The 16,130-nt window shown below is 40.1% G+C and overlaps 1 protein-coding gene across 1 annotated transcript; it reads left to right on the forward strand.

Annotated features, from left to right (window-relative positions):
* Positions 1–7,338: 7,338 nt before the first annotated feature.
* Positions 7,339–8,307, forward strand: LOC134369351 (uncharacterized). Its single transcript, XM_063085760.1, has one exon. The coding sequence runs from the start codon at positions 7,339–7,341 to the stop codon at positions 8,305–8,307; it is 969 nt and encodes a 322-aa protein (XP_062941830.1).
* The last annotated feature ends 7,823 nt before the right edge of the window (positions 8,308–16,130 follow it).

Genomic DNA, 16,130 nt, shown 5'->3' on the forward strand with positions numbered 1-16,130 from the left:
TGTACCACCATGTTTTTCTACCTGCTTGTAATGAAAATGAGACATTTGGTGTTTATGAATGTCACACTAAAGAAGTCATTTGGACTAGGTGCTTTGTTACAAAGGCATGGGCAGCAACCAGCTGTAGGTCAAGTGGCTTTAATGTCAAAAAATAAATATTTTTGTCGTTAATTTTATTTTACTTATTACTATTATTTATTTAAATATTTAAATATTACTTTAAAATATTGTCATTATTTGTTTTGCGATAAGACTTTTTCTGTAGTACTGGTGCAGAAACTTTGACATACCTTCTGTGGCTAAGATAATGTTGGCTTCTTATAGAAAGATTCCTGTTTGGTTTTATGGTTTTTTTCATGAATACTTCTTCATCCATTCAACAAATTCTTGAGTGCTTTCCATATGCCACACTCTGTGCTGAGCACTGTGGGTTATGGTGAACAAGACAAAGGATCTCATCACGAGGGATGCAAATACATGAACAGATAATGAGAGTAAATGTGGTAAGTACACTTAATGCCATTTGCTCAGGAATCTTGCATAGAGGAAGAAGCAGATAGCTAATCTAGACTTGAAGTCAGGTGTAAACTTAAAAGCTTCCTTAGGAATTATTTCCTAAGAAACCCCTAAGCTGAGTCTTTAAGGAATACATTTAAAGAGTAAACAAGTGAATTAGTCAGGATCAAGTCAGAATAAACAGAAACCACTTGATAAGTAATTAGTAACACCAATGCTGAAAGAGCTGAGACACAAATTAAGCAAAATCAGGCAATCCTGAGATTACAAAAAGCAGGGAAGCCACTGCCACCCCTTGGGCTGTGAGAGGACAAAGAAAAGAGGTCTACTGTCACTCACAGGTTAGGGCCTTCTAGCAAAGCTAAAATGATGCTTCAGCTGCTTTATAGGAGCTGATGACATACAGAAGACACTGCCTGTAGGGTGTGTATGTGTGTGTGAGTGTGTATGAGAGAGAGAGACAGAGAGAGAAAAAGAGACTAAGTCTCTTCCCCCTGCCCTCCAATCTTCCATCTGAGCCTGCCATTGGCCAGACCTACTTGGAAGCCAGTCAGTTGGCAAAAGAGCTTAAGAAATCTAGTTTCCTGAGAAAATGGATCTAAGAGTAAATAGGCAAATGATTGCACCTCTCATTGGCAAGAGAAACACCAAAGGTCGGGGGTTGGATGGTTTGGTGTGATCATGAGAGGAGGAGGATGTGTGCAGCGGTATCAGCATAAGCCAAAACACCCGGACAAGAAAGAATGTGGAATAGGCACAGCATCTATCTTTGAAGTTACCATTGTGAGTCAGAGGTTGATAGGAGCTGAGAGTAAGCAGGCACCCAACATGGGAGGCTTCAAGTGACTTGTCGAGGAGCTGGCCATCTGCCCTAAAGGCAATGGGAAAACACTGAAGGGTTTTCAGTGGGGAAGTGAAAAGGCCATATTTGTATTTCGGGCCACATTGACAGTTGTGTAAACTCACAGAATGATTTGAAAGAAGCAAAAATCTAACTTCCTTGCCTTTTGTCTTGTTTCTCTAAAATTTATTCAAACAAGAAACAATGAGAAGCAGCAGTAAGAAAGTGGTAGGAAGAATGGAAAGGATAAAATTTATAGGATGATTGGATGTGCAGGTGAGGATAGGGAAAGGCCAGAGATAACACCCAAGTCTCCAACTTTAGCTGAGCAGAGGATGGTGGTGTTGCCTGGTAGGGTTAAGTCTGAGTTGGGGAGTGTATGGGACATCAGGTGGTGACATCCAGGAGCAGATGGGATCTGTACAAATAGGAGTCACTGGCTGAGTGAGAAGTGGACCAAGACTTGTGACTATGGGGAGCTTAAAAAAAAATCCTTAAAGGAAAAAGGGAAAGAATGCCAGACAGCTCTAGGTGTGGTTAGATTTAGTGGTGAGAGATGATCTTCTAGATGATTTTCATAGGAAAAAATAATAGAAACTAAATAGTACTGGATTAAGAAGTAAAGGAAGACAAGAAAGTGACAGTGCTGAATGTAGATGCCTCTTTTGAGAGTTTGAATGAGAGGAGAGAAAAGAAGGGATGGAATCCAAAGCTGGAGTGGGTTTTATTTGTAGGGTTGGTAAAACCTGAGATGTGTGTGGTCAGGTGTGGAAAAACGGAGATGAGTTTAGTATTTAGGGGATAGAGAGACCAAGGGGCTCAGGACTGGAGTCAGGAATGAAGAAGCTTGGTAAAACTTTCCACACCTGCTTGACGAGGAAGTGAGCTTAGCTGCAAAGACAGTGCATTTAGAATTCTAGTCTTTGGCACAAAGCCCATGTAGTACCTTCCTGGTACAAACAGAAAACACCTCTATTAATGTGTATATGATTTTAAGAGAATAGACACTAGCAAAAACTAACAGTTGTATAGTACTGTGCAACCTTCAAACTGAGTTCAGAGTTTTATTTGAGCCTCATGATGATCTCATAGTTGTGTGTGTGTGCGTGCGTGTGTGTGTGTGTGTGTGTGTGTGTGTGTGTGTATTTCACTGTCTCTGACAAACTTCTTATTAGGAACCTGAGACACAGAGCAGATAGGACTTGCCAAACCTTTCACAATCCATACATGATTTAACCGAGTCTTCGGGCTTTGGATTCCTAGGGCCGTCTTTCACAGACTTTGTCATTCTGATCGCTTGGCCTAGAGAGTGTCGGATATGAAGGCACTTCCCCCCCCCCCCACTTTTCCTCCTGGCCTACCAGGCCTTTCAGTCTCCGATGATTGGGGGGGCCATTCCCCTGGCTTCTCTAGTGCCCAAGGTAGTAAGTGGTTTGAGCACCACAGAGTCAATCTTCTTGTGGTGGAAATTCCGCCCCTCCTAGCCTCCCATATTTGTACTTGCAGCTTCCCCAGATTCTGCCCACATAGCTTGCCTATCTGTTGCTCTTCCTTTCCACACATGAAAAGAAAAGTCACCTCCAGGGTCCTTATACTTGCAGACTTTCTCTTTATGGCCTAGTTCTCAAATTCTCTCATCTTTCTCTGCTACCAAATTTCTTCTAGTTTATGAGTTCAGTATATCCAGAGGTCACAAATTTCTTCCTATTTCTACTCAAGGCCCTGCCAACCCACTGCTTATTGGAGCCACACAAACCTGATGGGACTCCTGACTCAGTCACATACCAACTGGAACTAACTGAGCAAGTTATTCTGCCTTGTTGAATCTAATAATACCTCGTAGGGTTATTGTAAGGATTTCAAGAGCTAATGTATGTGAAGGACCCAGTTCAGTGCCAGGCTTAATAAATCTTAGCTCCCTTCTCTCACCAGAGTGGCCTGGAGCTCCTATCCAGCTCTTAGCACAGTAATATAATTAGCAACATTAGTATATCTAAAAGGCAATTACCATTTAATAGCTCTGGCCCCAGCCAGCCTAAATTTCCTCTCTATTCACTTTTCATTTGGGGTTAGGGGTTTTTAGTCCTCCCCTGTCTGGTCACAAATCACTGCCTTAGAGAATTGAAAATAACTTTAAGCAGCCATTGATTACAAGATAAAAGATTTGGTAATTCCTTCCATGTTGTTCTATATAAAAATGCAAATATCAATTTTGCTCTTGGCCAGCAAACAAATTAGACAGCTTCAAGCAGCATCTTTCTGAGAGTTAGTGAATTATCCTGCTGGGTGAGACCAGCTTTGCTCTCAAGAAGTCAAGCCTTCCCCCGTATGCTTGGTGCTGATCTTCATTAAAATAAATTAGTGCTCTTGTGTAGACTCAGACTTAGAATTAAGTTTGAGGCATCTCTTCCTAGAAAACATTTGTTTATATTACATACTCAATTTAAAGGAGTAAATGCCCTTCCCTCAGCCCCCAAAGTTTGTCTTGGTGCTACTGTGAAAACATACTGCCCCAAAGAAGGCAGTGTATTTTATTTCTTCTGCTCTGACCCGGCATAGTGTAAAGTAACAGCAGTCTCTAATCAAGAAGAACCCAAGAACCCTTGGAGATTACCAATAGAAATCTTTAATATTTGAACTGCACATGTGCCTTTGAGGAAGCCTAGATTGCCCAAAGCCACACAGAGAGCATTTACATTTGAACCACTATACGTATGATTGCAAGTTAAAGTAAATTCTAAATAACTTTTAGCATTTTGAGATTTGGAAACCAGCCTGGGCCATATAAATTCCCCCTTAGTTCTTTTTCTGTTAAATCTTATGCCAAAGTAAATGGAAGCTGTAAAGAAACTTTGAACTGCTCAGTTCTCAAATGACCTCAGTGAAGTTGGATTGGCAGAGCCAATGTTTGGTTTTCAAAGGACAATTTTTCTCCTTCTCCCTTGCAGCATTCACATCACAGTCACCTTCCTTGGCGAAGGATGCAGTACTGCTTCCTGGGCTCTCTTGGCTCTGGGTCATGGGTGTGCCTCTGAGAATGGGCTTTCTGCTCTAAGGAGCTCATCGGTGCAGCTCCTGGGGGTCCCTGGTGTAGGCACCCAGGTCTCTTAGCACCTCTGCTTCACAATTCAGTCAGCTTTACTTTCCCCTTCCCTTTCCCTTTCAAAAAAGAGCTGTTGAGAGCAAGAAGCTAGAGTTCAATGCCACCTCTTCCTCCTGGTTAGGGCAAGTGTCTTAACTTCTCCAACTTCAGTTTCCTTTTCTGTGAACTGGTGAGTAAAAACAGTACTGCCTACATGGATCCCTCTCTTCTCTGAGCATTCCGTTCTTGTACTCACAACCATGCAATTTATTACATTTGATTATTCATTTTTACTGATTATTATTAAAATATAAACATCATATCTTATTTATTATATCGTACGTGTATATATGCCATATGATGTAATACGTGTAACATATATTATGCATTAGCATGCTCTTCTGACTAGACAATATGCCTCTGGAAGGGAGGGACAGGGGCTTACACCTCTGTGTATCATCCTCAGAGTCTAAGCCCTGCTGATCACATGGCAGGTTCTCAGTAAACAACTGAGTGCGGTCTTATGAAACTACCTCTTTATCCTATTCTCTTATAGTTAACAAAGGAAAATATTAATCATTACATAGACAAGTCCTTAATTCATATCCCAAAATTAAAGGTGGGCTATATGTTGACTGCCATTTAGGGTGTTCTTCACTTCTCTGCAAATTTGCTCCAGGCAGTCATGTACTTCTGCATAAACACTGTCAGTGTAGAGGGCTCACTGCTGCTGGAAGCAGCCTTTTTCCATTGCAAGTAAGGCTTCTTGAACTGGTGTAGATAGCTTAGAGATTTTTATGAGGTACAGAAGTGTAAACACCCATATTTTTTATTATCATTGCAAGTGAAGGGAGAAGACTTATTGCCATTCAAAACTCTGCACAACTGGTATATTATATATACTCAAGGAAATTTTTTCAAAAGGAGTATATTTATAGGCTCTATATGTTGGGTATACTAACTATAAATCATTAGGAGATATCAAGAATAGTCAATAGAAAACCTGCAGTCTGACAGCATGTGTGGAGGGGCACTAACTACCAATGGTTTTGGAATCAGTCATACCTGGCTTTGATTCCTGTCTTCATTAATCAATAGCCATGAGCAATTTGCTTTACTCTCTGGTCTTCTATTTCTTCATAAGTGAAATGAGATAGATGTTAAGGATTAAATCAGATTAAATTTGTAAAGCAAAATACCAGTACAGTGTCTGGCTCAAGTTGTTGTTAAATAAATGATAGCCAATATGAGCATCATTGTTGTTATTACAATTTATTATCATTATCATTAGAAACACAGGGGTGTTTACTTGACTCATCATAATTGGCACTGAGGTAATGAATGTTTCTTAGGGAAGAAGCATGTGGCATGGAGTTGCCTAGCTATCTTCTTAGTAGCCAACTAGGGAAAAGGGCGTTAATAGGAAGTATCAGTCCCCAATCCCCACCTTTCCCCCAGTGGGGTGTGGGGCCCAGCTTTCCTACCTGTTACACTTTCATAAGCCTCTTATCACATGCAGCACTAGCCATACCCTTACTGAAAGTGTTGGTGATGCCAAATACACACCTTATCTTTATGTAGATAAAATATCAGCTAGCTTCTTATCACTCCAATCTGTATTTTCTGGTTAGGTCAATGTTGTATTTGTAAAACAGCTCTCCAAAAAATGCTACAAAAATGATTTGTAGCATTTGCCAGTTTCCATGGTGTAAATACTCCAAGCATGGCCAATCACAGTTCCCAGTATGAAGTCATTGAACACAGAGTTGGGAAGAGTTGTGCAGAGTTGCTCAAGTCAGTGCAAGCTAGCTCCATTACACCACTGGATCAGGCCAAAGCATGTGTTTTGACAGTGTAGGATAGAATGACAGCAAACTTATAAGCAGATACAGTAGAAGGAAAGTAGTTTGTCCCCAGAGTGGATCACTATGAAATACTTGGCAAACAGGATTCTTCCAGAAAGTGAGTTAATGCTGGATTACCTGGGCAACGTATTTCAATGCCATCTTGCTGTCCTTGCTGTGTACTCTCCAATTATGCTTAGGAGAGAAATCTTTTCCTAGCCTCTCATGCTCTAGGAAAGAGTATGTATCCCTAATAACTTCCCAATTATTAGAATGTTTCTTTAACCAATAGTTGAGAGATTTGGTCATGGACATAAAGTCCGTGTTTATAGAAGTGTCTTCTTTCTTCCTTCCCTCCCTCCCTCTTTTCCTCCATCTCTTCCTCTCTTCCTTCCTCCTTCCTTGTTTATTACGTTGTCTGCTTCCTTCACAAGTAGTTTCTGTCATCTTCTTTTGCATTCCTAACAACCCGTGAGATAATCAGAATAGGCAATAGCTTTCCTGCTTTGTAAAAATGGCAGAGAAATTTGAAAATCACTATTTGCAGAAATCTGTCATGTTATTACCTTCATTTTTAATTTGTCATTTTGTTATTTTGAAATCCGTTGTTATTCATATATCCCCTACCTCTTTAATTTTTTGCCATTAGTGAAGTGAGGTAATTTCCACCTCTGGCCACGTTTCTTTGCTGTCATTAATTTTATTCTCCCCCTCATGGTTGTGGAAAACTCTATCATTGCAGTACTATAAATACATTTCTGAAAACTTTTAATTAAATGATGATACCTAGAACTTTTTCATCATGGGTAAGTCCCCAGAGATGATAAAACAGAATTCTCTTGGGAAGCAGTTTTGTTTTCCGTAGCAAACAGAATTCTCTTACAGACCGTCTTTGAACTGTTAAGCTGATACCAGTTAGTGATTTTGTTAACATAGTGGATTAAAAAAACAAAAAACAGGTCTTCTCACTAAAGACCTCTTAAAAGTTTTCCGAAAACCTAATGACTTAAACTGAAGAGAAAAAGACATTTAAGGTCACCAATTTGGCATTTACCATGATGCACTCTGCAGATGCACTGGAGATCATTGCTTGTGCCGTTCTAATCCTCGTGAGCTTTGTTGGAAACATGTGTTTATTTTATTCTACAAGGAAGTGTATCACTGGACGTATTCAAACATCCTTTCTTCTAATTTCCAGTCTTATCACTGTCCACCTTATTAAAAATTTGGTGGTGAATGTCATGAAAATTGTTTATTCTTCTGGTGTCATGTTGGATTCAGCTGGCTGCAAAGTTCTGCATTTCACGGCGGCCCTGACTACCTCACTGGCCATCTGGTTCATGTTACACTTTGCATTGTTCTACCACTGGAGGCTCTACCAAATTGTCTACACCTTGAATGAGGCTCCAAACCTGGAAGATAAGCATTCCTTGAAGGTAGTTTCTGCACTTTGGGTGGCTGGTATGGTGGTACATACCCCAGCTTTAATTTATACTAGAAAACCAGAATACCTGATTGCAGGAAATGGTACAGACCCCTTGTCTACTAACAGGATTTACGTGGACTGCCTAATTGGCTTTGGAAACAAGCAGGTTGAATTTTACTATGGGAAAATATTTTTAGTTCTGATTGATATTCTTCCTTTAGCCGTTTTAGTCTTTGTCTGTTTCTGGATGTCTTTCCTCCTTTCAGAGAGAAAGAAGTTGACATATGGTGACATCTGGATTGGAGAGGATGATTCAGAAATTGAAATCCTTAGAGGGGCCAAGTTCAGTATTTTATTAATGTTGCTGATCACTCCACTTTGGGTTTCTCACTTTATCTTAGTCTGTTTCTTGAAGGACTTGGCAGCATATGTCTTTATTCCAGCTGTTCTCACAGCCCTCTCTTCAGGTTTCTCTGCTGTCAGTCCTCTCCTGCTTATGTTGGTGAATTACAAAATAAAGTTGGTGTCTTTCTGTGGTGCCAAAGAGGAAAAACCCACACCACAGCCTGTAAATGTTATTCTTTCTCCATATGCTTAATGGCAAAGAACTCAAATTGTCATCGTTGGAAAATAGGGGCCGTCATTCGAGGGTATAGCTCAAGTTTTTGTAGCCCTCACCAACGGTTTCTGAAAAGTCCTCTACAAAATTGGCTCCTCTCCAAAAATAGACTTCTGAGAGAAGCTGTGCAAGAAGAAGATAGACGAACACTAAGTTATTACAAGTTGAAGAAAAATAGTCATCGCAACATTTGTTATTTAGGACAACAGCAAGATTATTAACGTAGAAATTCTCAAGTAATTCAGCAGTGGAAACGAACTAAACATAAGCAATATATTAAGTATTTCCTCTGTGTAAGGTGTTGTGCTAAAGAAAAACTTATTGAAACTGAGAGTAACACTTCTTAGCTGAATTCCTGAAGGTGCACATGAGTAATCCCATGTTTTCATCTGATGTTTTTCCTGAGATGCTTCCTCACATATTGGAAGTGCATTAGGTAGGTGTGCAATGTTCAGTCTTTGAACTCGTCTGAACTGAAAGCAGCTTTTGTTCACTGTCCTTACCCTAAGTGTCTTTAGTAAGCTAAGGTTATATAAAAGCATTGGATTAAAGAATTAGTACTTGCTAGGTCATTCTCCGTGTTATGTACAGATGTGCAAATATTTGGTTGCTACATACATTCAGCTCACTCTCACTATCCTTATTTAATCTTCTAAATATATATCGAGCTATATTCTTTTCTTCAGAAAAAAAGGACAGTTGCTTTATAGAGAATTTATTTCCTCTTTTGTCTATTAAATTGGTCCATTTACAAAGTGGAAGAATTTATAAAATCCTCATAATAATTTGATTTCTGGATTTGGATTGAATAAAAATGAGTACATTATAATTCTAATTAAAAATACATGGCCAGGTTTTTATTTTTCAAAGTTAGCCAGAGTAGCCATTTGGACTGCATTGGATAAAATGAGTAATTATTTTAAATATCTATGCATACATATGTGTCAGCATTGAATTTTAAGCTAATTCTTATTAGATTCTTGTATTTTTTTTTCATTTTCCTTCTGTAGTAATAGACCTAGGATTTATTATATTGTAGTTCTAGTGAATGAATATTCCCAGATTGAGATTCCTGCTCTAAAAAGGCTGCGTCAAAAAATTATAAGCCTGATTTCATTAACATCTTTGTTGCATAAAGTGCTACAGAGAGAGGAAATTTTAAAGTAACTATGGCCCAAGTTCTGTAGGATTGTGCAGGCCAATGTCTGTCCCTTGCATAGCACAGGGAATTTAAAAGAAAAGACAGACTTTAGACCTTCTGAGATTCCTGGGTGGTCTTCATGGGAAATGCTTAGTCGAGTCTACTGAGGCAGTTTAATCAGAAGGGCACTAGGCATGGATCCTGTATAATGAAGTTAACATCTGGGGATATGGGGGATGTGGGGAAGAGGTCACCATCTTTTAATTAAGTCCAGATGTAGCCAAAGCTGAGAATAGCCATTGATCGCAGGCAGTGGATCTCAAATGTGGTTCTGGGACCAGCAGCATCAGCATCACCTGGGAACTTAGTTAGAAATGCAAATTCTCTGGCCCCACTCCAGACCTATTGACTCAGAATCTCTGGGGGTTGGACCCAGCAATCTGTTCTAATAAGGCTTCTGGGTGATTCTCATGCATGCTGAAGTTTGAGAACCACTAATCTAGGGTTGCTCCAAAGTTTAATTCTCACAAACGATCAGAATGAAGCCAAGATAACTGAGTCAAGATGTAGTCTTCAGTGCTCCGTCTGCACGTTACTATCATGTCTACTTCTGTCTACAATGGCAATCAGGATTATCATCTGTCTTCCATACATTCTCAATAATAATTGCCAGACAAATTCACTGTAGAAATTAAGTAATCTTTGCAAAATCAAGAATAAAGCATGACCACTTCAGGTGTGCCAAAAATTTGGAACTTGGATTGGATAGTTTCCTGTACAGAAATGTGTGAGGGATCCAGTTCCCAGATTATTCCATTGTTCCTTTCCAGAAGCCAGTGCAGGACATGGTTGGCTTAAGCCTCTACTCAACTTCCCAGTGCTAGAAATGTTTCCTGTTTCTTCCAAGGTATTTTCTTTTTGTTTAGGCCTTACTGGGTCATAGTTTTGTTCTTGTGGAATTGATAAGTTTTCATTTACAACAGAGAGTAAATCATGCTCACTGAATGAACAACATTCCAGTTCTCTTTTTAAAAATTATTTTCACTTTAATCATTTTGCTCTCCTCTCCCTTAACCTCCATACTTATTCAAGTTCCTGATAGGATCAGGATAGCAGATGAAAGAGGATGAGGGAAGTTCAGCAGATATTGTCATGGTAGCACACTAAGAGGGGTAAAAGTTGCTCAGGACTGTCCCAAGGTCCTGGTTTGGTTTCAGGGGTGTTTCCCGGTGCCATCGCAGACCACACAGAATCTTCGAGTTAGAAGGCCATTTATTCTTCCTTCCCATTGCAGGATTCTAATCTTCTCTCAGAAGATTCCTCCAACTTCTATTTGTGATCTCAACCATTCTATTAAAGCTCATTTGGAATATCGGTATGAGGAAGTTTTTGCTGAGACCAGCATCCTAAGATCTGCCCTTGAACTCAAATCCTCCTTTCACCTGCTGGGTATTTAGATTCTTAGAGAGAGAAGAGAGTTTCTCTCTTCTCCAGGTTGGGTATTTACTTAGCTGTGCTGCATAAGAAGAGTTTTCCAACCACTGGCTGTCATGGCTTTCTTACTCTGTCTTGGTATATTCCCACTAACCTGTGAACTTCTTAAGAAGTAGCACCCATAACTGAATGCAGTATATTTTTTCGTGTGTGTGTGTGTATTTTTTTTCTATTATACATTCTTTTATCTTCTCTTGTACAGCTTCCATGAGCATGGATTTTTTTCCTTCTTCCAAAAAGAATTTTAAATATTAAACTATTTTAAATCTCACAAACACACACACACATAAAAACAGATTTTAAAGTAAATGTATGAGTATATAAAATATGTAAATCTAACAAATGCTTAAAAATTAAGGTCTTTCCAAGATCTAATGTTCTAATATAAGTTATTTCATTCTCAGTATTTTAATTTCACAGATCATGAAATGACCCTCAAATCATTTATAAGAATTTTAAACTATAAATTAAGGTTCAAAACTACAAAAAGACCAACCCTTATAAGGTATGTCAGAGCAGTCCTGATCTCTAGCATAAAGGTTTCTAGTACAATGCCGTCTTCCTTATCTTTAAATAAGATATAAGGAAGGATTATCATAATCCAATTTCATTTGAAGATGAAGTTAAAGTATTAAACCAACGGGCTATGGAATATAATGTTCTATAAACTGATATAGGGATACCTGTGGGTAAGGTATGTTAGATATACAAAAGTCTATTATTCTTTTCTTTAATGATAATGATTATGTCTACCATTTCCACTTAAACTCTGCTGGAAAGAAGAATAATTTGTTTGGAGTTATAGTTCATGAGCATCCAGAGCAGCACAGTTCAGGGCTAAAGATGTCTGTGGAGTTCTGACCTAGATGGTTCAAAGACATACCCAAGTTTCAGAGCAGTCTGGGGCAGATTGGAAGACCTCTAGACCTGTTAGCAAAAAGTGCTTTGTGTTAACTGCCTTTGCCACTATTTAGTATAAATAACCTGGGCCAGAATATTCCTGAGCTTTGCCAGCTGTAAAATAGGAAGGGTATGATTGCAAACCGAAAGTCACAATGTACACCCTCTGCCTCTTTTACAGAGTTGTAATAAATTAAATCAGATTAAAAAATATTGAAAGTGATTTGAAAAAGTGTTGGTACAGATGCAGTGTTGCTTTACCGTTGCAGTTTTGCAAAGTTGAAATAAGAGAGAAAAGTAGAAGACTTAAAATCAGAAGTCTGTGTGTCTGAGAGGCAGTTACAAACCTCTCTGAGCCTTGGTTTTCTTATCTCCAGAAAGGAGGTCATAAAGATGTTTGTCTCCCAGGATCTTTGTCAGGTGAAGTAAATGAGAGAGTATATGTAAAAGCACCTTGTCCTAGATCCTGCTATAGAGTTTTCTTCATAGATTTTTCTGTGGATGTTCTCCTCAGAGCAGCAAGCAGGAGATGCAGTATCTGCTCCCCAGGAGCTGGAGCAGGCTCAATACATCACACCGAAGTCTCTTGTTTGACATCAAACATTCACTTGCATTTTTCCAAACATGTCAAAAACTTGATATTACAAGAAAATGTGATCTCTTTAGATTCTGGCTTTATAAATACTCCCTTGACCACCCCTATTTATTACCCCACCTTCATCCTCACCCTTCAAGACCCACTTTTCGAACAGGTGCTGAATCAATGTTATCTGTCTTTCTGGAAATTCTTCAGAATTCTCACCTGAGGCCTTTGCCCATGCTACTGTAACCGCTTCTGGAGCGCTTCCTCCTGCCCATACAACTCCCTCACCATTCACCCCTCATCCTTCAGCTTGCAGCCAGACCTCCCCTCCACCAGGCACACTTCCCTCATCTCCAAGGTGTCTTGGGCTCTTGTGCAATTATTTGTCATAGCAAGTACCACATTCTTCTTACTTAGCTTAAAGACTCATTTACTTGTTTGCCTCCCTTTACACTATATGCTCCATACTGGTATGGAGAGCAGAGTAGGTCTTATCCAGCATGTATGCCCAGAATATTCTATAAATGAGGAAGGGGATCAAATCTACAGGGCTCGTGCCTTCCCCCTTTTTTCCTTATGTGTACTTCTTGGCTCTACTTCAGTTGCCTCTTTCCAGTAGAAGTTTCTTGCCTCTATCATTTTTCTGCTTCAAGACTAGGCATTTAGTGACTGCCATGCTTCTGGACATTGTTGAATCAAAGAGTGAAAGAAACTGAATCCAACATTTGGAATGGGTTGCTTCCTTGCCAGCCAAGCTACCAAGCCAACAGGGGACATTTCTACCCAAGCCTTCCAGTACTTAGTTTATGAGTTTTTTTTTTTTTTTTTTGAGCTTTTATATTGAAGAAAGGAAGCCCAGTAATTACGTGTAGTCTTTGAAATTGAAAAGTTATCCCAGTACATATTTGGCAGGCGTGTGTGTGTGTGTGTGTGTGTGTGTGTGTGTGTGTGTGTGTGTGTGTGTGTGTGTGTGTGTGTGTGTGTGTGTGTGTGTGTGTGTGTGTGTGTGTGTGTGTGTGTGTGTGTGTGTGTGTGTGTGTGTGTGTGTGTGTGTAGGGGTATAGGGAGCGGCTGTGTTTTCCCAAATGTTGGTGGATTAAAGAGTAAAGAAATAAGTTCTATTGCAAATGGACTGAAGTTACCTCATCACTGAATATACTCTCCTCATTTATTTTGACAAGCCCAACTTATTTTTAATTACCAGGCGTCCTAGTATACTGGTAAATTCAGCAGCAGTTATTTTGGCAGAAAAGGAGTAATCTGTGTAACATGAGCCTTCAGAATGAGTCCAGGCTGACTCCTTGTAAAATGGAGTGAGGCAATACATTAAAAAAAAAATTCAGTAGAGCAATTTATGTGATATGAGACTGTAGTCACAAATCAACGAGCCTTTTATAAGCCAAGCACACCAGAATGTGTACATTAAGTGTGGTTTCTCAAAGAAATTTTGCTGGCCACCCCAAGCTTTTCCCAGTGATGCTGCCATTACTCGAAAGATTTTTTGGAAGTCTTCATTTGGAATTATTTTCAGAGTCAGTTTTCAGGTCATAACCAAAAATTAAAAACATCACCTGAAAAATCATAATACTGGAGGCTATTGTTTAAATTGCTCGTCTACTTTTTATCGTACAATTTAGCTCTTTGTTACTTTGAGCTCTTTCCCAAATTGCATCTTCCCTTGAAGGAGGCAGTTGGGCCATCATTGAGGTCAGTCATGAGAAGGTGACATGGTGTTGATAGACCCACTGGCAGCATGAGCCCCTCACAAACACTTTAACAGGCACCGGAGGGACTTCTGTTCTTTGCAGTTCATCAAAACTGTGAGAGTAGGAAAATCCTGCAGACACATGTATAGTTGATGCTCATTATTTTGTTCATCATCACTTCAAGCCTGTAGCAGTTTGGAGTTCAGGTGAGGTTTCTCCCAGTGCCGTGGGCACACCCGAAGAAGGCGGCCAAAGTGTCACCAGCAGCCTCTGTGTAACACACAGGTCCCAACAACCTGGCCCTGTGTCCCCACATTCTAGTATTTTTCTTCTTTCCCTCTATCAATTTTCCTGCCCAAATTAAGAGAGCTAAGTCAAAAAGGTTTTTTTACCCTTCTCTACTCTCCCATCCCAGCCCAATGTGCGTCTTCACCTTTCCCCACTTAAAAAAAAAAAAAAAAAAAAAAACAGAAAACAAAAACACCTGCCTAAGTAAATAACCAGTTAAAAATTGATTAAAAATTGCCAACACCAGTGAGGAGAAATGAAAAGCCCAGTTGAGCTTGAAATGGGATGTCTCCATCAGTCAACAGTACTGAACGTGGACAGATCTTGAAAGGAGAGATGGGCTGCAGTACAAAAGAAAGCCCTCAGAGAACCTACAGAAGTGACTCAGAAGTGACTGCAGCTTGTAGGAGAGGGCCGCTGGCATGGAGGTACTGGGCAAATTGACAAATGACTAGGTCCTGCCATCACAAAGGGGCCAGGGCCAACTATAATGCATAGCAAATATGAATCTCATGTAAAGGATTTTAAGCTGGACTGCCCTTTCCGGAGAGCCTGAAAAACATTTCTCACTTAGGCGTGAACCCACTCTAGTTGGCCTGAGCAGGGTCAGCCCTCTTGCCTCCAAGCACTGGTCTGGGCCAGAGGATGACTTGGGGTCTTTTTCTGGGCTTGCACTTGGCACAACCTCCTCCCTTCTCCTGCAATCACAGCAGTGAAGTGGCACCATGTAAATCCACACCAACCGCAACCATGCAAGAGCCCTTCCTTCCTCCATTTGTAAAGTGAAGGAAACATAATCCCCACCTCATAACATTTTATGGTGTTTGTGAAGGTTTCCTTTTTCTAGTTCTCAGAGATAAAATGGAGACTGGGAAAGCACAAATTGTGACATGCAAGAGTTTTATTTGTAAGAAATTTTATTTTGTTGCTGTTGTGGTATGAGAATTTAAAACAATCTTAGAATATAAGTATATAAGTGAAGTCAACATTTTTGGCAGGAGGTACCAATAAAAAAAAAGCGGGGGTGGTGTTGGTACTTACTGTTTAGTACTTAATTCCTTTGAAGAGCCAAACACTCAGATGCCCCCATGGCCAGGCAAGGCCTGTGCTGCATTGAGCAGCCCAGGAGGGGCCCTGGTGAACATAGAGCCCCTTCCTGGTAGACAGGTAGGAGCAGCTGCTGTTTAGCTCTAGTTAGTTGTTGCCATGGGGAAGTGACCTGTGTTGCCAGAGCTTCAGAAGTTTTTTAAGCAAAGCCAGAAATCCAGAATTTTATGTGAAATCACCTACAATCTACAAGTTGGCAACTGATTCGATCTTTTTAAACACCACTAGGGCCAAACAAATCACATCTGTAGGCTAAATCCCACTCCTGGACATCCTATGGTGTCCCCTTACAGCAGGTGTAACCTCAGTCTGAAAAGAGGGCTCCTGGGTTTCCATCACAGATCGGTGTGTGGGGTTAGAGGTGGCAGAAAAGCAGGATGTTAAAAGGGACCCCAGTCCAGCTCAGTTTCCTTACTGTGTTTGATTATTTGCAGCAGCTCCTCTAACCTGACCTTATCCCTTCCCATCTAATTCCTCAGAAGAGAGTGCCCAAGGGTGACAAATGCTCAGTGGAAGGGCAGATGTGAAAGGAGGAGGCATTGTCATGATCACTGGGACAACCGTGGACTCAACCTTGACTATA

This window comes from Cynocephalus volans, chromosome 2 (genome assembly GCF_027409185.1).
Source record: "Cynocephalus volans isolate mCynVol1 chromosome 2, mCynVol1.pri, whole genome shotgun sequence".
Taxonomy (NCBI): domain Eukaryota; kingdom Metazoa; phylum Chordata; class Mammalia; order Dermoptera; family Cynocephalidae; genus Cynocephalus; species Cynocephalus volans.